Raw genomic sequence first — 24,337 nt, forward strand, 5'->3', positions numbered from 1 at the left:
TGGTCAACGTTCATAGTGTGAAGCAGTTATAATAATTATAATAATTATAATTCTAAATGTACTCCAGCTTCAGGTGTTTCGGGAATGAATTCATACCCACCGAAAGTGCTAATAAAAGTTATATGTTTCTTATCCTATGGGAAGACTACAGTTTATAATAACATGATTAACACACACACACACACATAAGTAAAACGGAGCACGAATATATATAATTATTATTGTGTGGCCTGAGAAAAGTATAAGATGAATAACAAGGAATTAATAATATCAGTTGCATTAAATGAATAAATAATCATTCCATACCCATTAGCCTACCCTCAGAAGCTCCATATCCTTTAATTTTCCTGTTGAGCCGAGAATTTTATCTGAAGCAGTTCACAAGGCCACACATTTATGCATGAAGGTATTCCAACACAAATGTGTCACATTAAGAACTACTTCTAGTTTATATTCAATTATGTAGCTGATGCTTTTCTACAAAGCATTTACAATTTTAAATTTTTTTTTTTTTTTTTTTTTATTTACACATTTGTACAGCAGGGGAGTTTTACTGCAGCAATTCAGGGAAGTATCTTCCTCAAGGGTATTACAGCTGGAAGGGGATTGAACCTGCAACCTTTGGGTGCAAAGGCAGCAGCTCTAACTACTACACTGCCAGCTGTCTCTTCAATAACTGATCTTGACCTTGAACAATCAACCGTCAGGTCACAAGTCTGTGTCACTAACAAACAAATGGCAACAGGTGGCGTAGTGCTTATAGCTGTTGTTTTACACTCGAAGGACCTGGACCCAAACTCCCACTCCAGCTGTGGTAATCTTGAGCATGGTACTTACCCTTACAATGTACCTAGGGTGGCATGCTGGCACAACTGTCTCACAGTATCTGGGTGGTGTGGCAGGGTTTGAGTTCAATCCCTGATCACTCTGTGTGGAGTTTGCATGTTATCCCTGTGTCTGCTTGGGCTTCCACAGGGTGCTCTGGTTTCCTCCCACAGTCCAAAGACATACTGTTGAGGTTCACCGGGAGTGTGTTCCACTAATGTATGGGTGAGTGACCCAGTGTAAGTAGTGTATTTAGCAGTGTAAGTCATCGTGGTGAATAAGGTGTGGGCTGATAACACTACACGGAGTTCACTGGAAGTTGCTTTGGAGAAAAGCATCTGCTAAATGAAGTGATCTAAGATCTCAACTAATGCAGTAAAAATGACCCACCTGTACAAACGGGTGAAATTTTTTTAAGACATGGAGTTCACTACGAACTCAGTCGCTTTTTAAAAAAGCATCAGTGAAATTAATGAATAACAATAATAGCTATGCTACCTGCATGGACCTTTAATGTCTGCTTTCATTAAAGCCCACATGGCGTCCCAGGGAATTCTGTGTTTTTGAAAATCCAGTGATTTTTTACCAGCGTCTTAAGTGTCACAGGAGCCTAGAAAGCTCCCCCCCCCGAGCACGGCTGTCATGTCCACAGTGACAGACGGAAAACAGGTGGGGCTGAACCGCTGTGAGCTGTGACTTTATTTCTGTGAAGGTGGCATCAGGGTTGGAGGACGTGATGGAGTGTGGAAAACACGCTGAACCCAGCGTTGCTTCTAATGCCAGCCGTCCATGCCCTGGTTAGGAGCTCGATAAGACAGGGTGCGGGACACCTGGACAAGTTAAAAAAAAATGCAAGATCCCTGAACTCCGTTGCATTACGGAGAAGGGTGCTGGTTTGGCAGATCTGTAAAAACATGGTAAAAACCAAGGTTCACCAAACAAAACACACATATTTCAGGTGCCTGTCTCATCCGCATGGCTGCTCCGTACCTCTGAAAGGGAGAGTGAAGGCTGCTATATTTAACGGGCTCCCTCGCCTTAAAAGGTTGCGACTGTGTGTCCCGTATTCTGCCGACTGGCCGTGTTATTTTTGGTCCTTAGGGGGCTGCCCGAGTGTCACCCAGCAGTGGCCCGCACCGGCCCCCACCAGCCCGCACCGACTCTCCGCTTGGCCTCGTCTCATCTTATACTGGATTCCTTCTTTTCCTTCACTGTCGGCTATTTAATTTTGGTAAGTAATCAAACAAACTCTCCTATATTTTGTCTATTGAATGCATTTTACCTCAAGACAATAAGCTCTCACCCAGCAGCTGAAATTATTGATTAATTATTGTTTTTTCCCCAGTTGCATGTTTATTGTAAGTTATTTTTGCGCTGCAGAGCTGGGTGCATTTCACATTAATTTTAACTTGTAATTATTTGGCTATATGGGAAAATATGTTATAGCAGTTTGTAACAAAATTATTTCTATTATATCTTATTAATATGCATTAAATGCTAAACACTGGTCATACACGGGCCTTGGCTTTCAAGCTCATTTTTCTATTCACATTATGCCCTTTGACAATCACACACACACACACACACACACACACACACACACACACACACACACACACACACACAGTCTATAACCGCATGTCCCAAGCGGGCTCACGGCAAGCCAGAGCCTAGCCCAGCAACACAGGGCACAAAGCAAAAGGGCCACACCCAGGACTGGATGCCAGTCCATTGCAAGGCACCTCAAGCATGGTTCGAACCCAGACCCACCCCACAACGGCCACTGGTCAAACTTGCAGCGCTGCCGCTCCACCACAACCCTCCTGCTAATGACGGAGACAATTCATCAGTCAATGTAGTGTCCTGAAACACAAACACATGTGCTTTTGTGATAATTATGAAACATGCAATCATTGAGTTTTGCTTTACACATACCTGTTAACACAGTGTTTACCATCAGGTCTAATTACACAGTCGAAAGCTGATGTGAACTTCACCCTGAAATCTTGGACTTTCCAATGCCTTATGTCATACCTTGACATTCCATAAAACTTTAAACTTTTTACAAGACCTGCACACATGGAAGTTAACATGGCTGGACTGAGTGTTATTACACATAGTATAGTTTTTACATAGTACATACCACATAGAGGAATTCCACAAAAACTTCATTAGACATATAGTCCTCTTGTTTTTACGTCACATTATTTTAATAAGCTCGTCTGAAACGTTCCATAATGACAAACACTTTCAGCGATGTTTTCAGTTAATAATACAGATACTAGTTATAACAGCAGTTTTAGTGCCCAAGGTTTTCTCTCTGCATTCTACTTAAATATTGATTAACCTGCCCATGACAAAAAGTTCCTACAGAACCTTATTAAAATCCAGGTAAACCAACCGTAATATCATCACACCATCATCTGAGGTCACACCACTTGGTTCTTAAAAACACAGCAAAAACAAAGAAATACAGATGGCATAATGCTTCAGATAATTGACATTTTCACTAAACAGTTTTTTCGCTCTCTATTACTAATATCTGTGACTTGCACTCAATTAAACGCAAAAATAACGGCTGTCATTGTAACAATGATAACTGCAATTTTGTAATCGATAATGTAATTAAGTGACAGCCTCAGCTTGAACAACTTCATGGAGCTGCTGTTATTAATGGAGGAAAATTCTGATCCTTGACTGAGAAGAAGCAGGTTGCAGAACGCCTGGAGCTGTGGTCACGCTGAGTCATTCAGGATGTCAGGATCCGTATCGTCCTACCAGGAGGGCCGACAGCAGCTCTACAAGCATGAGCATCATGAGCATCGCAGTGCAGCCGTGTCGTCTGTTAGCGAGGTCCGCCAATCCAGCACACGCTCCACTTCCACTTCCACCTCCACCCGCATCAGCAAGACCAGCAAAAGGCGCCGGGGGTAAGAGGAGAGGGGTCCGAGGAGGGTGCCATGCGGAACCATTCAAACCATGTCAATCCATTACTTATCCAGTTGTTTGATATATTGAAATTCTTATGAAAATGAAATAAAGTTATACTCATTTTTACACCTCACAGTTTTCATACCTCTTCTACATTTACATTTATTTAGCAGATGATTTTCTTAAAAGCAACTTCCAATGAACTCTATGTAGTGTTATCAGCCCACCCACCTCATTCACCGTGGTGACTTACACTGCTAGATACACTACTTACACTGGGTCACTCATCCATACATCAGTGGAACACATTCTGTCACTCACACACTATGGATGAACCTGAGCAGCCTGTCTTTGGAGTGTGAGAGGAAACCAGAGCACCCAGAGGAAACCCACGCAGACATGAGAAGAACATGCAAATGCCACACAGACTGAACAGGGATCGAACCCACATCCTCTCGCCCCATCAAGGTGCTGTAAGACAGCAGACCACCACATCTTCTAGCTAAATCAAAGCAGACAAGTTGTTTCTTCTGAGGGTTTGCTTCACTTCCTACCACAATGCTTCTCACATAAGACACATGTAGTGCCTGCTGGTACCCGTTAGAAAGGGTTCAGCACTTCGGGAGTTAATGCTGGGCAGACTTGGACTTGAAAAGTCAGTTTCTGTTATCTTAATGTTCTCATCTTGAACATGGATGGGATCATTTCCTCACACTGCCTTTGTCTTCAAGAAGCCGATCCCCCGAGGCAGAGAATGAACCGGCTGACTTTGATCAGGCACGGACAGGCGCCTCGGTTATTGTTGGACACGAAAAGTAGGACTCGGATTTTTTTTTGTGAGGTCAATTCTTGTGCAGTTCTGGAGCAGTAATGACACACTATGTCTCTGTGGCAGGAGGCTGGATGGCAAACTGGACAGTAGAACCCCAGAAACACCACAATGCCTGCTTCACCTTCAGCCACTTGTTTCTGCCCTTCTGTTTTTTGTTTATTACTGTTTATCGTTTATTATTTTTTTCATATGCAGAACATTTTGGTTCCGCCTGTGGTTCTCAGTCAGACTGAACCATTTGTCATACTGACTGGAGAAAACAGGAACGCTTCTGCTCTGATCACTTACATTTATCTAACGCTTTTTCCAAAGCAACTTACAGTGTTGAGGTTACAATTATTTACCCATTTATACAGCTGGGTAATTTTTACTGGAGCAATTTCGGGTAAGGATTTTGCTTAAGGGTACTACAGCTGGAGGCAGGGACCCAATCTGCGACCTTTGGATCCAAAGGCAGCAGCTCTAACCACCACGCTACTCCTTGATGCTCAGGGACGAGCGGCACAGTTATCTGCACTGCCCATTGTGAAAAGTCCATCTTCTGCAGCCCGTGTTGGAGGGAACTATGGGAATGTAGCACATTAGCGGTGAAATGCAACAGCTCAGCTGTTAATCCTTCCTCTATTTCCTCTGGAACACAGATTGTCCGATTGTTGTCTTGCCGATAGTGACGTGTTAATGTGACTGAAGATTCAGTGCATTCAGAGCTTGGATCTCCTGGTGTCTCTTGTTTTATCTGTGAAACTCCCCCCTCTAATGTGGATTGTTCATGGGTGTGAGATACAGCTCTCCTGGGAGTGGAAGGTTCATCTGAATTGGGTAGATGATCCATAAATTCATACAGGCTACTGAGAGCCAGCACTGGGGTGTTGGGTGCCCCTGGGCAAGAATCAGTTCAGCACCTATTAGCCTCACACACACACACGGCAAGAAATATTTTATATATAGATATGTACATATCTATATATAAAATTCCCTTCTTGGGGTGTGTGGTGGTGCAGTGGGTTGGACCAGGTCCTGCTCTCCGGTGGGTCTGGGGTTCAAGTCCTGCTTGGGGTGCCTTGTGACAGACTGGTGTCCTGTCTTGGGTGTGTCCCTTCCCTTCCAGCCTTGAGCCCTGTGTTGCTGAGTTAGGCTCTGGCTCACCATGACCCCAAATGGGACAAGTGGTTCAGACTGTGTGTGTGTCGGGGTGTGGCATGGGTCATACCATGTTTGCACAATACATAAGGTGGCACATCTTCTCCATTTTCCAAATATAATAGTTTCTTTAATATTTAAAAATGTTTTTTAATTAATTTTTTGCAAGATTACATCCTTTTCAGATTCATCTGTGCTCTGGGATTAGTACCTGTTAGTTATGGGATTAGTGTCTATGGCTGAAAACAAGCTAACATGGTGAAGTCCTGCCAGGTCTTTGGCTCACCTGTAGGCTCCAGTGTGAAGAAAACAGCTGCACTCTGGTCTCTGCCGTACATTCACATGTCTTCCTCTGTCTCCGACTGCTGCAGCATCAGGGCTTCTGTTCAGTCAGTGAAGGCGCTTGAGGAGACTGACCTGAGATTACTTTCCAAGAAAGGGAAGAGCACCTACCTGGCCTTGGACACGGATAGCGAGATCATTGGCTACGTTGTGCCTGTCTTCAGAAGCAGGTCTGTAAGAATTCTTCGGGATGTCTATTAGAAGGATATTGAGATGTATCACCAGGCTGCTGTTCTTCAGAGCTCTGAAGGTCTGATTCATACAGCTGCTGTTTTAGATTATAGTGATAAAGGTGAAAATGATGAGGTTAACAATGAGGAATAATTATGCATTCCTGATGCCATAAGTGGTCATTTCTCCACCGATGGTCAGGTATAAGGAGGAAGTGGAGGAGGAGGAGGAAGGTGATTAATGGTGGTGGCCATCAATGGTGGCAGGAGCAGTGATGGAGCTTATCATGTCTCCAGTCATGCGTTTGCTAAGGAACTTCTGGAGTCTCAGGAGGAGGAGAGGAAGGAGGAGAGGATTGGCTATGTGGCCATGAGGAACCTGTTCACCAGAGAGGACATTGAAATGCATCGGATGGAGAAGAAGACAAGGGAGAAGATCATCAGAGAGTCTGCCGAACGTATCGCATTCAGTAGGAAAGTAAGTCCTGTCACACCCAGGAACCTCAGATATCACGTGTGAGTTTGCGTCGACCTCTGTATGACCTGTGTATGTATGGAACTTCGAGGATGTGAAAATCAACGTTTTCGAATCTGCGTTACTTTTTATCTAAAGTCTCTATCAAAACCAGTTTGCAGAGCTCACAACTTCATGTTCTGATGGGACTTAAACTGAAGTGCTGGGGTTAGGTAGATGATCATGCTTCCTCCAGTATTGTTAACATTGTATGTAGATGAAACGATTGGTGAATGTTTGTTATGAGGGTTTGACATGTACTTTGGAGGAAGGTGTGTCTTTTTATTCATCAGGACAAATTCTTCTGGAAACGTGACCCCACAACTCAACAATGTTCTGCTGGAAGTGAAAAGAGCCCTGCGCTCAGCCCATGTTCACCAGTCACCTTTCATCTCTTCCCACTAGATGCACGAGAAAGAAGAATTCCAGAAGAAGATGAACGCAGACAGCTTGACACACCCCCCAGAGTTCATGGTGAAACCACGGTCCTACACCGTGTGGGAGAACCAGACCGTGACTTTTCATTGCACAGTTGCTGGTTGGCCTAAGCCACGTGTGGCCTGGTGGGTGGGTGTGGCCTATTGGATGGGTCATAAAATGATGGGTGGGTGTGGCTTAGTGGATAGCTGGTGACCTGGTAGTTGCTGTCTTGACAGGTACACCATGATAGATTAGCACATTCCACGGCCACCCCACCATTCCTACGTTTCTGTTCCTTGTTTTTCTCCCCTTCTTGATTTCAGGTACAAGAACAATGTGCTCATCGATGCCAAGGCGTACCCTCACAAGTACAGGGTCGAGAGCAACTACAACATGCACTCACTGGAGATCAAGAAGTAAGCAGATGAAGCCTTAGTTGACCAAAAATCTCTTTTTCACCGCTTTAGGTGAAATCAAAGGGAGAAGAGCAGCGGTTGCACTGGGCTCTGATGGCACCATGCCACTACGTACTCACACATAGTCAGAAATCGCTTGTGGGGTCATGGCAAACCGGAGCCCAACCTGGCAACGTAGGGCACAGAGACACACCTAGGACGGGATGCCAGTCTGCCGCAAGGCACCCCAAGCGGGACTCGAACCCCAGACCCACCAGAGAGCAGGACCCAGCCAAGCCCACTGTGCCACCGCACCCCCATGCTACTACATACTTTTATGTGTAAATGTATAGCTATGTTAGCAACATGAGCAGGTTTATTATATTACAAGCATAATGAATGACAGAGATGAATTTTCAGACTTGCAAATATTTCCCAGTTTATTTTTAGTTGCATTTTTTTTTCTAAATTTCTTTTGGAGATAATGCGACATTATTAAAAATATTATTTATTATTACATATATTATTATATATAAATATAAATGTATTATATATGTTTAAATATATTATTTTTATAATTAAAACACATTATATATATTGTGTATATATATATATATATATATATATATATATATATATAGCATATATATAAAAAATTAGAGTAAAAAACCTGAAGTGTTTTTTATTGTAGCCACAGTTTACCCAAGATTTTTCCACAACCGAAACAGTGGCTAAATCAAGGGAACCGGTATATTAAGCTTTTATCCATTGACTTTGTGGTAGAAGAAACTGGAGTTACAAACAAAATGAGTTACAGGCTTCTTGTCCCAGTTGCGTTCATAAGCTGCGGAACCTTTTCCTTCGGTGTAAATAGTGGACAAATGGAGTAAACATTTTCTGAATAAGTGTATTTTATTGTACATCACCCTAATCTGCATGTCGTAAATGCGTCACTTGCGGCTGCCCAACCAACACTCGCACCCCTCTTCTCGTTCCAGCTGCGCCTTCGAGGACACGGCCCAGTACCGCATCTCAGCCTTGAACATCAAAGGGGAGAGCTCTGCCGTCGCCACCGTCGTGGTGAAAAGTAGGTTCCAGATGTCCCAGGATCCTCCTCTCCCTCCCACCACGCAGCAGGAGTGAATCTCTCTGCCTCGGCCCCTCGTCGGTCGTATCCGTCCTCACTTTCAGACTGTAAATGGGAGTCTGGCATCTGGCCCCATGCCAACAGAGGACTGAAATAGATGTAAGGCGTATTAATATACTGTAAATATGTATAAATGAGCTGCGGACATCGAACCCATCGCACTCGTTTGGATGAAGAATAATAATAACTTACTGTCGATAGAATTTTTGTTTGTTTGGAAGATCTGAAACCTTTTTCTCCTGCAGCCTTATGACTCTTATTGAAAAGCTCCACAGTCCATTGTGAGAACAACTTTGTTTATTGATATATTCAGTAATTTTTTTTTTCTGAAGTTACATTTCGTATTTACTTTAGTTGAAGTGATATGGGCGTGACCCGCATACGGTAGCACGTCGGAACCCGACTCCTGTACACTTCAGTAAATAGGCCATGGAAGGAAATTATTTACGCTGAATATCGACCTGCTTTCCTAGTAAAAGCCTGGCGTGGCACGGTGCCGCAGCGAGCAGCACTATCGTCTCACAGCGCCTGGGTGGTGCGAAAGGACGTGGGTTTCGATCAGGGATGTTTTTTCTGTGTTTGCCCGGGTTTCCTCCCACAATCCAAAGACATGCTTTCGAGTGAATTGGTGACTCTGAATTGCTCTCAGTGTGTGAGAGAGTGTGTTTCACTGGTGTGTAGATGAGTGACTCATTGTACATAGTAAATAGAGTGCTATAACTCACCTTGGCTGAAAAGGTGTGGGCTAAAAATGAATATGTGCCGAATAAATAATGTAAAATTGAAAGATATGCTGCTTGGGTGACGTGGTTTTGTTCTGTCCCTTTCAGAGTTTCAGGAAGGCGACGTGCTTGCCCCCCCAAAGCCCCGTGAGTGACATCCAGCCTTTTTTCAGATTGCATCCGTTACGCCATGTTGTCTGCATACCTGCAATGGAGAATTAGTCTTTTTACCGTAATTAACATGAGCGGTGAGGGACGCTTTAGTGACTGAAGGATGTTATTTGTGTATTTATGTGTTTTAGTCCTGGATATCGGGATGGATGCTCTGGGGCGTGTAGCAAATTAATAAAACGGACCCGTGTCCACGTGCTTGTGATCAATCCCGATCGATCGTAATTCTGTACCCAGATGGCTTCAGCCCCGAATATGGAGTCACCTTCCGCACCCACATCATGGACCAGTTCTCCGTGTCGTTCGGCCGCGAGGGCGAGACAATGAGCCTGGGCTGCACTGTGGTCGTTTACCCCAGAGTCAAACATTACCAGCCTGAGGTGCTCTGGTACCGCAATGGTACGTCCGTGTGTGTGTGTGTGTGTGTGACAGAGAGAGAGAGAGAGAGAGAGAGAGAGAGTGTTTGTGTTAGTTTGTGTACACACCATTCCTTTGCTGATTACTCACATTCTACCCACGACCTCACGGTGACCTCTCACTCCCCCCAGCCACCCTCCTGAAGCCATCCAAGTGGGTGCGCATGCACTGGAGTGGGGACCGGGCTACACTCACCCTCACGCACCTGAACAAGGAGGACGAGGGCCTGTACACCCTGCGCATCAACACCAAGTCTGGCTTCGACTCCTACTCTGCCTACGCGTTTGTCCAAGGTGAGAGTGCAGGGCGACCCCTGTTGGTGGAATAAACTCGCCGCAAAATATACTGCGCGCACACACGGGGCTACATAGAGCTTGCAGCACAAGGGTGTGTGTGTGTGTGTGTGTGTGTGTGTGTCCATGACATGTCCCCGATTAGGTTTCTGGCATCTATAAATGTCTTCCTCAGTCCTTGGCTCTCTGAGGATTTCAGCTTTGCGAGTTGTGGGGACGGGGGGGAAATACTTCCAGAGAACAGGCGAACAGGACCGTATCGAGACACTCAGGTGCTGGAGATGGACAGTGGGGCTTCATTCAGGTGGAAGTGAACACATCCATGCCTGTTGTGGTCCATGTAGGGGAAGAACTCAGAGCTCAGTCTCTGCTGGTGGTGACAGACTGGGTTCCAGAGATGGGCTACTGTACCACGATGAGCCATAATTAGAACGAGCAGTGGGGTATCCGGCATCTGATGAGGCTCTGTGTGCCTGTGTGTGTGTGTTGTAATCAGATGCTGATGTGGAGGTGGACGGCGTCCCCGTCGCTCCTCTGGATGTACGCTGCCAAGACGCCAACAAGGACTATGTGGTGGTGACCTGGAAGCAGCCGGCGGTGGAGGGAAGCAGTGCCATCCTGGGCTACTTTGTGGACAGGTGAGCCCTCGCCTGAAGCCCAGCACTGCTTGCAGCTCCTCTTGTGGCGTTGGAGCAGATGATGTGTGGAGGTGATGAAGATGAGGGACCGTCACGTCGTTTGCAGGTGCGAGGTCGGCTCTGACCGCTGGGTTCAGTGCAACGACACGCCAGTCAAGTTCGCCCGCTTCCCGGTCACGGGTCTGGTGGAGGGCCGGTCCTACGTGTTCCGGGTGCGCGCCATCAACTACGCTGGCATCAGCCGCCCGTCCCGCATTTCCGAGCCCGTGGTTGCCATGGCTCCCGCCGAACGCGCCTACCTACGCAGTAAGCAGCGTGACTCGATGTACCCGGTTCATTTTACCACCCACTTTACACTGAAATTCTTCTGCGCATGTCCTCAGGTCACCCGTCAGCACCCTGGACCGCACACATCATTGTCACAGAGGAGGAGCCCACAGGTAGGATGGCTACACACACTTCGGAGTAAACACACATTCACACACCGTAACGCACAAACAGGGAGATGTTGGCCCAAGCTTCCTGCACTCAGTGTGTGCGTCGCCACACTAAGCATTAGGCCAGCGTTTCTGTCATCCTGGACGAAGGTTACCATGGAGACCCGCATATTGTCCCTGCAGTGGGTGTTGTCCCAGGTAAACCCAGTGACCTGGCTGTCCTTGAGGCGACCAAGAGCTACGTGGTGCTGGGCTGGAAGCCACCCTTCCAGAGAGGCCACGAGGGGGTCATGTACTATGTGGAAAAGGTGAGCACTTGAGGGAGGTTTACACATGTTTTGATATCTTCAACTGCTCTACTCATCCAAGTTGAAGGACAGAGCTGAGTTGGGTGGGGTGTGTGTTTGTTTCTCACTGTGATGCGTGGGGTTGCAGTGTGTGTTGGGTACAGACTCTTGGCAGCGGGTTAACACCGGCATGCCCGTGAAGTCGCCGCGCTTTGCACTCTTCGACCTGGCAGAGGGCAAGGCCTACAGCTTCCGAGTGCGGTGCTGCAATTCGGCTGGTGTCGGGGAGCCGTCAGACTCAACGGAGCCGACCACCGTGGGAGACAAGCTTGGTGAGAAGCGCTGTGGGCTGTACACCTTTCATGGAAAGCGGGTGAAGTGAGGTTCTCCTGCGGTGGTTGGTTTTGGGGGTTTTGTTATCCTTTGGAAAGTGGTAATGGGAGTGTGGTGTTGGAGGTGTGCCTATACTGCGAGAGGTGGTGTTGGGGGTGTGGCAGATGTGTCGATGGTAATTACCATTCCTTACCCCACCCACAGATCTCCCCGCTGCCCCAGGCCGTGTGGTGGCCACCAGGAACACCAGCACCTCGGTGGTGGTGTCCTGGGAAGCTTCCCAGGAGGCCAAGCAGCTCGTGGGCTATTACATCGAGGTCAGCGTGGTGGGCAGCGGAGTGTGGAAACCCTGCAACAACAAGCCAGTTAAGGTCACCAGGTACTGGGGGGAGTGGCCTATGGGGGGAGACAGGGACGGAAAGGTTAAGGATATGGAGAAGCCACTTGGAATGAGTCCCACAGCCTTCCACCTGCACACAAACACACACAATGCCTCACTCTGTGTGACTGCCATGTCCTACCATCGGTGCACAGGTTCGTGTGTCATGGACTGAACACTGGTGATCAGTGTGTGTTCAGGGTGAAGGCCGTCAATGCCGCTGGGTACAGCCAGAGCTCCAAGGAATCGGACAGCGTGGAGGTGAAGGCTGCCATTGGTGAGTGGGATGACAGGTGACGGACAGGTAGAATCAACATGGAGAGCGTTGTACACATGTTGAGTGTCCTGCATTCTGTTCTTGATGTTCTTTAAGACTGAAATAATGTGACAGGATGTTGTTGGAGAATCTAAGCTCTACAGTTCTTATCGTGAGCTTCAATACGCACAGCACCTTCATAAAATATCATAATTTTAAGGTTAGCCATTGGTCCCAGTTCTCATTGGTCCATCTGAACACATCCCTTTGTTTACCTAATGTATTACCAAACCATATCTCCTGTAGCTCCATTCCCAAAATTTTGACAACCCATCCCAACAGCCCATGTCTCTTGACTTTCTTCTTGTGGGCCATGGTGGCCTGAGGTACGTGGTAGTACCTCTTCACAATGTCGTTCCCTTCAACCTCGACCCGGAACACGACCCCTGACCCAGAGCGAATCCCAACCTCTATGTGTGACTCCACCCCACCTTACTGTACTTGCTCTAACGTATCATAAACCTCCCTTTTCACTAACTCTTGATGTTGCATGCTCATCCTCCACCGTGAGTTAACATCACACTTACTATAGTGTCCGTCTGGTCTCTCATTCTCATATGGAGGACAATGGAGATGCAGTAGATCCTGGTGAGAAGTATTTCACATGCACCTTTGTTTGTGGTGAAGGTGTGTGTCCTCTGTGTCAGTACTTCACCAAGTGATGAAAACCACAACTTGGACACCTTCTTGGCCATCTGCAGTGTGCTATTATAGAGCATGATCAACTGTATCTCCACTGCTGTGTTCCTCACCACTAACAATTGGTCCTTCCTAGCACCTCTCCATGTTCCTCAGCACTAATACCTGAATCATCTCTCTACTTGTGAGTGTCCAAGCTCTGCTTGGTACTTGAATGATGTCATCAGTGAGCCACATAATTCCTTCTTTGAATCTATAGGTTCCATAATGAGATTTGAGTTGTTGGTTCACTCAAGTCCAACTTCTCTCTCCTATAGGACTTGACTTTGCACCAGAATGAATAAACTCCTTTTTAAACTGTTTTCAATCCTGTAGGGACACAGCAGTGCTATGCTGGTTTGTGGCCCAGTTGGGGTTAGAAAGAGGCTCACAGGGTGCTTGTGACACTAGGCTGGTCATAGCCCCTCCCCCAAGGATTCCCCTGTGCTGTAGGCAGATGGAGGTCATGGGAATGGGCAGGTGAGGAGATTCTGCAATTGAACACCTTCCCCCAAACCTGTAAAGTTTCCCTGTAACATTTTCCCTTCTTGGAGATCTTGTGCTTCTTGCCCTGGGAGGTTGTTTGTTCCTGCTGCATAACCAGTGGAATCAGTAGAACCTTGACAATGACTAGAGTTCTAAATAAAAGTAGGGGACAGCTGGTAGTGTAGTGGTTGGAGCTGCTGACTTTGGACCCAAAGTTTGCAGCTTGGAATCTCAGCTCCAGCTAGAGTACCCTTGAGCAAGGTACTTACTTGCTCCAGTAAAATAATCCAGCTGTATGAATGGGTAAATAATTGTAAGTATCTTAATGTAAACTGCTTTGGAGAAAAGCATCAGCTAAATGTAAGGAACATTACCTGTGGGTTTGTTTGCAGTATGCTCCTTCTTTGGGCTACTGTACTGAACTTCTTTTCACGCATCAACCTCAGGTAGTAACAGCCTTGGCAAACCTGGATAACTCATCTTGAATGTCCAGTGTTCTTTCCCTGAGGGTCTCTAGGATTCTTACCATGTGCCTGGACACCTGGCCAGTAATATGATATGCTACATGGTCTGTCCACGTAGTCAAACATACAAACATATGGTCAGAATGCCATGACACTTGGTGACCTGCTGGCCATATGAACTCTATGTGATTCAAATGAAGATGAGTAAACGTTGGACTGAATTGTTGAATACACTGGCTCCTTGTGCAATTTCCACAGATACCTATAGTTTCCAGTTTACTAATTTCAAATTGCATTCTCTTTACTTAACGTATTTTCAGAAATTTTCTGAAATGTCTGAAATTTCTGAAATTTTTCTAATTGTATGAAATGTGACGTGTTTATCTTCTGAGCTATAGATGACGGTAAAGAACAATCAAAACAGGCTTGGAATATGGAACCACCTTAACTAAACTCCATTCCACAGTGTGTACAGCTTGTGTTTGGTATTCCCAAGTGTCCATGACAAATGGCAAGATAAGGAATGGTTGCATGTGTTTATGGGATAAAATAATCCAACAATCGACACTTAATAGGAGTTTGTGGAGATGTTTTGTTTTTGAATAGATTTGAGTTAGTTTTAATGTGGCTCAAAGTTGAAAAAATATTCAAATAAGTCTTCACAAAGTGTTTTTGTCAATACTATATTCAAGATTTTTACAGAGATTCACCTATAAATAAATTGAGGGAATTCTGTATTATTCAGATTTTAATTATTGTGACTTGGTGACGAAGTGACTTTGAAGTTACGAACAAAACGCGAAATACACAGGCCGCCCCTCCCCGTTGTGTTCGTAAGGTGAGGAGCCAGTGCAATACTGAATTGGCGCTTTTTGTGTCGTGTGGCATAACTAAAGCATGAACTGATTAAACTCTGTTTGTACTGTATGTGTGCCTTTTTTAAACTAAACAAATGGAGGGTACTGATATATGGTGGAGAGGGGTGGACAACTATATGGTATTTTCACACTGATAAAGTCACCACACAGGGACTCCATCTAGGGACCACATCTGCTGTTATGGGTTTGGATACAGAAACCCTCTGCACCTGAGAATCAATGTGGATTTCACAAATACCCTGGTAAGATAGGAGTATGGTTCATTAGCAGTGATATTTATGCAGTATGTGGAGTTCTTTGTAAATGTGGGCCTAGGAGACATGAACAGTCACCCATCACATGTCCACAGCATGGTAACCCTGATGTCTGGTGTGACAGCACCCCCCAGCGCGCCTGCCGGCTTCAGGGTGGTGGAGAAAGTACGGGACATCATGGTTGTGGAGTGGGACCAGCCTAAGTTCAGTGGCGGAGTCGAGGTCACCGGTTACTTCCTGGATGTCCGCAGCATCAAGGAGGGAAAGCCAGGACAGTGGCACGAGGTCAACACAAAGGCGGTCAGCATCAGGTCCTATAAGGTACATCCTGCCCACCTTCTGGGTTCCCCCTTCATTTTCTCATCACCAATGAGTGAGGTATTCCTTGAGGCTTAACATTCGGGTCCTGTTCCATTTGCCCTCCCTGCCACCACGCTCCTTGGTAAACTCAGAGTTTTCTGTACCCCTTTCCAGGTGGAGAACCTGAAGGAGAATGTGCTCTACCAGTTCCAGGTGCGAGCAGTCAACATGGCCGGTGTGAGCACGGCCTCTAAGGCCACTGTTGCGATAGAGTGTAAGGAGTACACCATCACTGTTCCAGGTGCGGTTCTTAAATGCTGCTCGCTCACCACCTACCATCTCTGCATTCAAAGCAAACTTATTTCATTGTAGCAGATTCTCCCCTCCTCCACCAATATTGGTTGATCCACTGGTACTGAATCATTGCTCTAGGGCTCTGTAGTGATTCTGACCGTGATGTTGGCATGCAGGTCCACCTGTTGGCCTCCACGTGACGGAGGTACGGAAGAATTCCCTTGTGTTGCTGTGGGAACCCCCAGAGTTCCAGGGTCGCAGCAACATCACTGGTTACTATGTGGACATAAAGGAGGCAGATGCAGGAGATGAGGCTTGGAGGGGTGTCAACGAGAAGGCCGTGCCTTCCAAATACCTGAAGGTGCAGATAGAAACAACTCTGATGTGTTCCTTGTCTGCAGTAAGGGTGATGCTAATGAGTACATGTGTGTTTTCCCTTCCTCTCTGTGAATAGGTTACAGGTCTGAAGGGCGGGGTCTCCTACGTGTTCCGTGTGTGCGCTCAGAACCTGGTGGGGGTTGGACACCCATCTCAGGTCTCTGCACCCATCCTGGCTCAAACCCGTCCAGGTTCGGCTTCATGCTTTTACTACCCGTTTGACTGACAGGAATTTTGTTGGAGCAATTTGGCATTTAGCTACCTCTGCAAACAAAGCAAGGAGCCATCACGAAAAATCATGAGAGGATTCAATCATATGACTATGGGGTAGGAGGGGATTGTAGTGACTTCAGCTTCCACACTGTAATGAAAGAATCCAGCGACAGACAGAGACAAGACTTTAAAGGAGAGTGCAGAGACAGGAAACCCATGGTCTCCTATTCACCAATGAATAAGGCGTCCCTCAGGGTTCAACATTTGGGTCCTGCTCAATTTGCACTCTGTGCCATGATCTACTTGGTAGACCATCCATCCATGACAGTTATGGGGAATGTCTGTTTTCCTTCCAGGAACCACAGAGATTGTGGCAGATGTGGATGACAATGGCATCATCTCCCTGGTGTTCGAATGCTCAGAAATGACAGCAGAGTCCCAGTTCGTGTGGTCCAAGAACTATGAGAAGATAACAGACTATTCCCGGTTCACTGTGCAGACTGCTGGTGGCAAGTGAGTCCTTCGGGTTGTTGTTTTCACAGCTCTTTAGTACTTTTCAGCACTTTAGTACTTTCTGTTATGAAAGAAAAATCTTTTCTACAAAGTAATTTACAGTGGTTCCATGCTACAGTACCTGTGCTTCTAATTATTTTTCTGTTTCTTTCACTGGATCATTTTTACTGTATCAGTTCAGGGAAAGTACCTTGATCTGCAAGGTACTGCAGCAGGGGTGGAATTCAAACCCCGGATCATTTAAGAATAAAACAGCAGCTCTAATCACTGTGTCACCTGCTGCCCCTTAGGTCGCGGGTTGTCTTTAAGGACCTGTCAGTGGAAGACCTGGGCATTTACTCCTGCGTGGTCACTCACACGGATGGTGTCTCATCAAGCTACGCCTTGGATGAGGAGGGTGAGTCACTCTGGAAAGCAGTTCTCTGAGAAGTTCCTCAAGGTAACAGAAACAACACAAGTGAGCCTAAACACTGCCCCTAGTGGACATGTGTGTAAGTGCAACACGTTCCCATCCGCTGTTCGGTCTGAAGCTCATCCATCTTTGCATTTTTGTCTGATAGGATTGAAACATCTGCTTGACATCAGCCACCAACACAAATTCCCCAGTGAGTATCACCGCCAGGGTACAACCAAGCAACCATTCGAACCTGCTGAGGAGGAGTCATTGCTGCTGTGTGCTGTTTCAGGGAAACTAAAGGGCAAACTATTGCTGTTTGTGGTGTTTCCTCAAAATGGTTAAGTGTGTGACTCTCGTGCGCTGTGCTTCCCCCAAGTCATACCCTTTGCCTCGGAGCTGGCCGTGGAGCTCCTGGACAAGGGCCGCGTACGTTTCTGGCTGCAGGCGGAGAAGGTGTCTGCCAACTGCCAGGTGGACTATGTGTTCAACAACATGTCGCTCAGCCACGGAGAGGTAGGGGGGACACAAACACACACACGTACACCTTGCCAGTCAGACCACTGTGGCCACAGTATGAACTATTGTCCCTGTTGGTGCCCTTTGACCCTTTAGAAATACTCTATGCACTTTGACAAAAACACGGGCATCATCGAAATGTTCATGGAGTCACTGGAGCTTGAGGACGAGGGCACGTTCTGCTTCCACCTGGTGGATGGAAAAGCCACGGGCACCTCCAGCTTGGTGCTCATTGGAGAGGGTACAGTAAGACTGGTGGAGTGGAGGCCACTGCTGGTCCCACATCTCCACATTAGCACACATCTGTCCCAAACACGCACTCAGTAGCCACATTTTGAGTGTCGCTACTGTGAAACCTTTAGTGACTTTATTAGAAGTGTCTGTGTTTATACCTATATTCATATTCTAATAGTGATTTTTACAAGGTATCTTCCAGTCCATGCTTGTCGACACCTTCCATGATGCTCTCTCCGGTTATTCTAGATTTCAGGGCTTTGCAGAAAGAATCTGAATTCAGGAGACAGGAATGGTTCAGAAAGCAAGGTAAGGATTGTTGCCATGGCAATGATTTCTGTTGATTTCTTGGTCAACATGATTGCGCCATGGCTGTTGAAACGGACCACCGCTGTCTTTCTGTCATCTGCAGGTCCACACTTTGTTGAGTACCTCACTTTCAAGGTCACCCCAGAGTGCAATGTGCTGCTGACGTGCAAGGTTAGGGCCAGCAGATCATCTCGCACAGACAAACATCATCATGGTTGTCATGTGCTAGAAGGACCTGATCACTTGGCTCTTTATTGCCTCACTCAGGTTGGAAACATGAGGAAAGATACTGAGATTTTCTGGTCCAAGGATGAGCAGGATATCGAGGAAGAAGAGGAGAAGGTTGACTTCAAAGACGAGATTCTTACCCTCAACATCTCCAAGGTGAGTGGGGAAGCTCTGTCATGCAACATACACATCTCCAACACACACCTCTGATATGCACATGTTCTACACACAGCTCCAACACAGACACCTCCGGCACACGTAGCTCCAACATACAAATCACCATCCTGCAGATCTCCAACACACACCTACCACATGCACATCTGACATGCATATTTCCAGCATGCACATGTCCAAAATGCACACAAAAACACACAGCATCCCAACAAACAGGCGATACAGTGCTTCGTGACCTATGATTATTATTTCCACACGTACCTTCTCTCGTACATGGCTGAGAAAGATGCTGGGCCCCTCTAAGGCTTCCCAGAGGGTGAGCTGGGCAAGGTGGATCCCTCCCTGAGGTGTCTATCAGTGTGAGGAGGGTGGTGTCCATGGAAACCCCTCCTACTGTAGCACTAATGTGGCACATTGTCTAATTTCAGCTGCGCTTTAAAAAAGCCAGAGATTCAGAGGAAGCAGAGTTTCCTGAGCTGAAGGAGACACCAGAAAGACCAAAAGTGGGAGCTTTTCTTTCACCGGGCTGAGTCCTCATCGGTTCTTTACTGTTGTCTCTGTGGCACCTGCAGCATCCAGAGCAGGAGAAAAGCTCGTCTTTTCTATGACCGTCCGCGTCTTTGCGTTCCTCTCTGTCACGATTCCCGTTTCATCGTAAAAGTTTGCCGTGTTTGTAGACGAGAAGAGGCGAATCACTCGCCTGCAGTGACCAGCGTTGAGTTTTGCGGTTCTCCACCTCCCCTTAGATCTCCAGGAAGGATGCGGGGGTGTACCAAGTGAAACTGAGAGATGACCGCGGCAAGGACAAGAGCATATTGAACCTCACCGACCAAGGTGAGCGCCAGACCTCTGGTGGGATGGTGTCATGTGGTTGGGTTACTGCGGTGAAGATGACTTTACTGAGGTCGTACCACATAACACACAAACAGTACAGTACCACATCAATGCAGTACAGTACAGTGACATGCCGTGTCAAAGCACCTACATGTGAATTAACGCCGGACTGACTTGTCGCAGGTTTCCAGGAGGTGATGAACGAGGTGTTCCGAGTCATTGGTGAGTCACCGGACCGCACAGCACCTTCACAATATGCGTCAGTGGATTTCACATTTGACAAGTTCTTACCATAACTGAATGTACCATCTGCACTCATGATTTTCTTTAATTATTCCTTAAACGTTAAGAACATCGTCCAGCGGTGCTCAGTGTGTTCCCAGCAGTGTGTTGACACTGACCCCAGGTTGCCATCATGCCCCACACAGCAAACTCATCCACGGAGCTACAGGTGACGAGCACCGCCGAGGGCATCATCATCCACACCTCTGTGGTCTTCTATAGCGAGGAGCTCCCCATAGGCTGGCTACACAAGTGCGTCCGAGTATCTGTGTGTGCGGGTGTGGGTGCGTGTTCCCTCCAGTTCTCTGACCACAGCCCCTTGCCCCGTTCACCCTAGGGACAGCAAGATCTCGCAGTCGGATCGGGTCCAGAGTGGTGTCACTGAGGAGCAGCTGTGGCTGAAGATCAAGGAGCCCACTGAGAAGGACAAGGGAAAATACACCATCAACATCTTTGATGGCAAAGATGGTGTGAAGAGGGTGCTGGACCTGTCTGGGCAAGGTTGGCTACCTGGGGGTACCTGGGCTTTGCACCTCATCCTGCTCCTGATAGAGATCCGTTGCTTGGTTTCTGCAAAAGCTGCTCTGGCCTTTTCTCATTTGGACAGTGTGTTTGTCCAGCCGTATGTCCATTAGCAGAAAAAACATTTCTTGGACATTAAGCTGTGTATGATGAGCTTCTCTGGACCTTCGGTGGGATCTCGAAGGGGTGGAGTGTTGTAGAACTGTAGGCAGAGATATTTACAGCGGAACCCGGGACCCCGTTCCTCCTAACTTGCGTTTCCCTCTTTTTGGCGCAGTGTGGGAGACGGCGTACGAGGAGTTCCAGAGGCTGAAGTAAGTTCACAGACACACACAGCTCTTGCCATGACCACTGTGTGTGCGCGTGTGTGTGTGTGTGTGTGTGTGTGTGTGTGTGTGTGTGTGTGTGTGTGCGAGACTCCATCGGAACACTAACGTCCCTCCTGCCGGATCTCAAAGCAGTGCGTGTTATGTAGAGAAGGCATGCGGGCTTTCATGAAGAGGCCCTCAGCTGCACCTTCACCCTTCCCACTTCACAGCCCATCTGTGCACCTTCTAATGGGGAGACAGAGAGACACTGCAGGTGCAGGAGGTCCTGCAACGGGCCTGTAGTCCAGGGGTCACGATCCTGAGGCTCCTGAGGCCTTCGCTGTAACCCCCCCCCCACTCACACTCACGCCCTGCACCCACTGAGTGATGATGGGACAAAACCCCTAAATGCCTCTTGTCTCTTCTCCTTCCTCAGGGCTGCTGCCATTGCGGAGAAAAGTAAGTGATTTCTGTTCCACATTCACGGAATAAGAAAACAAACAAATAAACAAGTAGGAACCCCAGATTACAGTGTCTGGTGGGGACATTTTATCCACCTTGTGGAGTCTCCCTGATTGACTGGGGGTGTCCTGCTAGTCTGTCGGTGCCGGACAACCGTATTTAGCCCCGTTTAAGTGGTTGCAAATGATGCTGTGGTCAGACTCGGGAATTCTTGCCTACTGCTGTGTCCAGATCGCGCTCGAGTGATTGGGGGCCTGCCAGATGTTGTCACCATCCAGGAGGGCAAGGTGAGAGTCCAACGTGGACACACTTTCCGCGGTGGGTGAGGTCCAGCTCACACCCGTGACTTGGGTCCGCTCTTCTTCCGCTCCCCTCAGTCCCTCAACCTCACAGGCAACATCTGGGGCAACCCGGTGCCTGAGGTCAGCTGGACGAAGAACGAGAAGCAGCTCGTGGCCGACGAGCACTATTCCCTCAAGTTCGAGGCGGGCAAGTTTGCCAGCATCGCAATCGCCGCCGTCACCACGGTCGACTCGGGCAAGTACAGCCTGGTGGTGAAGAACCAGTACGGCACGGAGTCCGGCAACTTCACCGTCAGCGTGTACATCCCCGAGAGCGAGGAGGCCGAGGAGGAAGGCGCCGAGAAGAAAGACAAGAAGGAGTAGAATGGATTTCCACGAGTAAAATGCATTTTGAAATGAAAAGGATGAAAAAAGTATTTGCAGAAAGTAGAGATAGAAAGATTTTGGTGTTTTTTGTTTCTCTCCTGTGCAGGAGCGTCTTCTCTGGATGAGGTTGAAAAAGTCACTTTCAGATGTTGAGGCAGGAATGTGTACATTTCGAGTGTGGATCTCCCACGTGGTGGAGTGTGGGGTGGGTGAGGGAGGGAGGATGGCTCCTGCAGGTGGAGAAAACTGAGGACATCTGCTTGTAGTGCCGGTCTTTTGTGTTGCCAGGTGCCCTCAGTGTTGAAGAGTACAGAGCAGCACCTTCCAGTAGGGGGCGCCCTTTGTGTGTCTCTTGGGTATTTCAGTCCTTGTGTCGTTTCCAGTCGTTTTGTGCAGAAATGGATCTCTTTGTGTGTTTTGAAGCACGCACCACCTCTGTTATCCCCTCTCCTCTCGATATGTCTTCAAGCCTTCGGCACCCTACAGGGATCTGAGGTGGAGAGCCGTCACCCCGGTCAGGACGTCCCCTGGTGGGTGGGGTCCTGCTCTGACTGGAGGTGCAGGCTGAAGCGGTTATGGCACAGATAAGATCTGCTATCTATATGCCATCGTCAGAGCAGGCAACACAGGTTATGAACCAACGAGGTTTCCCACCCTCGGTGACACCTGAAGCACAGACAATGAGGATGATGGGTGCTCCTGATGGAGACGTGCTCCTCGTCATCACTGGTTTGTGAAGATTACTGGGTCAGGTTGATCACTGTTTCCTGTCACGGGTAAATGATGGGTGTGAGCTGGGAAGGCTGTGCAGCCAGAGGACAGTGATGGAAACACTTCCTGTAGTGGCGTTTGTTCAGATAATAAATGGAAGAGGCATTTGCTGGGCTCCCGTTAGTCTCACTGTGTCCTCCTCTTCAGTGTCTTTCCTCTGCATGAACACTGTCCCTGGTCTCCACTCTCTCTCTTTCTCTCTTTCTGTCTCACACACACACACATACATACAGGTCACATTACAATCTCGGTATCCATGGCGATGACCATGACGAATATAGTTTCTGGGTTACTTCTGAAAGACACGTTTATGGAAATAAATTCCCTAGACTCCAGCAAGAGCACCAAGCTCCTCCACCTCTGGCTGATCGGTGGTCCCGCTCAAAAGTGGTCCAGAATTGAAAGTCCACACGTTCTCAGCTGTGACCCAGATGTGGTACAACAAACTCCCCCTGTCCTTCAGAGCTGCTGAATTCCTCCCAGCATTTATGAAGGGTCTCAAACCCATCTTTCAGAGCCACTTCTCTCCTTATCTCCTGACAGCTACATAAATGAATGCAACACCATCTGCTGTAGTGATCTATTATTTGCTATTTGAATGTCACTTCTACAGGCATAGGGGTGTGTGGTGGCGCAGTGGGTTTGGCCTCTACCTGCTCTCTAGGGGGTCTGGGGTTTGAGTCCCGGTTGGGGCTCCTGATGGTGGACTGGTGTCCCGTCCTGGGTGTGTCCCCTCCCCCTCCAGCCTTACACCCTGTGTTGCTGGGTTAGGCTCCGACTTGCTGCGACCCCCACTTGGAAGAAGCAGTTTCAATCTATGTGTACCTCTATGGGCAGCTACTTGAGGGATGTGAACCAGCAACATGGTAGTGTCAAACAGATGAGCTGTTTGTCAGTAATCCTCTGTCTAAGGCTCGTTGTTGGTACACTTTTGATTACTCTGCTGCACGTCACTGGAGAAAAGTGTCTGAAAAATGAATAAATGTAAATGTAATATTCCGAGGGGGGCACAGTGGCCTTGGCCGGGTCCCGCTCTCCGGTGGGTCTGGGGTTCGAGTCCTGCTTGGGGTGCCTTGCGACGGACTGGCGTCCCCTCCCCCTCCAGCCCTGCACCCTGTGTTGCCGGGTTAGGCTTCGGTTCGCTGCAAACCGGGACGTGCGGTTTCTGACAATGTGTGTGTGTGTGTGTGTGTGTGTGTGTGTGTAATATTCCCATAAATTAATTTCCAAGATACGGAAACATCCACTTTACAGCAGTGCAGTTTAACATTACAGGCTCAGTGTCTTACCTTTTTCTCCACCCATATTTTCATTTGCACATTTGCACTCAACCAGTCAAGTGGAGAATTAATGCAATACTTACATAATGCAGTTAATGTACAGCAGTTATGTAACATAGTATACAGTTATATACGGTAGTTATGCAATCCAGTTAGTGTGTCCTGTTGCCATGGAGACTTTTGAT

The 24,337-nt window shown here is 47.5% G+C and overlaps 1 protein-coding gene across 2 annotated transcripts; it reads left to right on the forward strand.

Moving 5' to 3' along the window:
- Positions 1-1,944: 1,944 nt before the first annotated feature.
- On the forward strand, positions 1,945-22,980 carry LOC108937474 (M-protein, striated muscle-like). 2 transcript variants are annotated; one of them, XM_018757456.2, is made up of 37 exons: positions 1,945-2,056; positions 3,531-3,755; positions 6,100-6,240; positions 6,538-6,718; positions 7,160-7,317; positions 7,498-7,590; positions 8,568-8,656; positions 9,547-9,585; positions 9,847-10,008; positions 10,158-10,319; positions 10,816-10,957; positions 11,064-11,263; positions 11,341-11,397; positions 11,578-11,702; positions 11,830-12,013; positions 12,219-12,393; positions 12,549-12,670; positions 15,594-15,790; positions 15,944-16,070; positions 16,240-16,424; positions 16,518-16,632; positions 17,011-17,167; positions 17,458-17,564; positions 17,728-17,772; positions 17,941-18,077; positions 18,177-18,321; positions 18,564-18,623; positions 18,727-18,794; positions 18,891-19,007; positions 19,772-19,859; positions 20,043-20,081; positions 20,288-20,393; positions 20,479-20,642; positions 20,941-20,977; positions 21,408-21,430; positions 21,665-21,720; positions 21,811-22,980. In XM_018757456.2, exons 2-37 carry the CDS (start codon positions 3,580-3,582, stop codon positions 22,096-22,098), a joined length of 4,467 nt encoding a protein of 1,488 aa, XP_018612972.2. In that variant the 5' UTR covers positions 1,945-2,056; positions 3,531-3,579; the 3' UTR covers positions 22,099-22,980. The 2 variants fall into 2 exon arrangements, with proteins under 2 accessions (XP_018612972.2, XP_018612973.2); XM_018757457.2 differs by lacking the exons at positions 20,479-20,642; positions 20,941-20,977; positions 21,408-21,430; positions 21,665-21,720; positions 21,811-22,980 and having other exon boundaries at positions 20,210-20,288.
- The last annotated feature ends 1,357 nt before the right edge of the window (positions 22,981-24,337 follow it).

This window comes from Scleropages formosus, chromosome 7, assembly GCF_900964775.1.
Source record: "Scleropages formosus chromosome 7, fSclFor1.1, whole genome shotgun sequence".
Classification (NCBI taxonomy): domain Eukaryota; kingdom Metazoa; phylum Chordata; class Actinopteri; order Osteoglossiformes; family Osteoglossidae; genus Scleropages; species Scleropages formosus.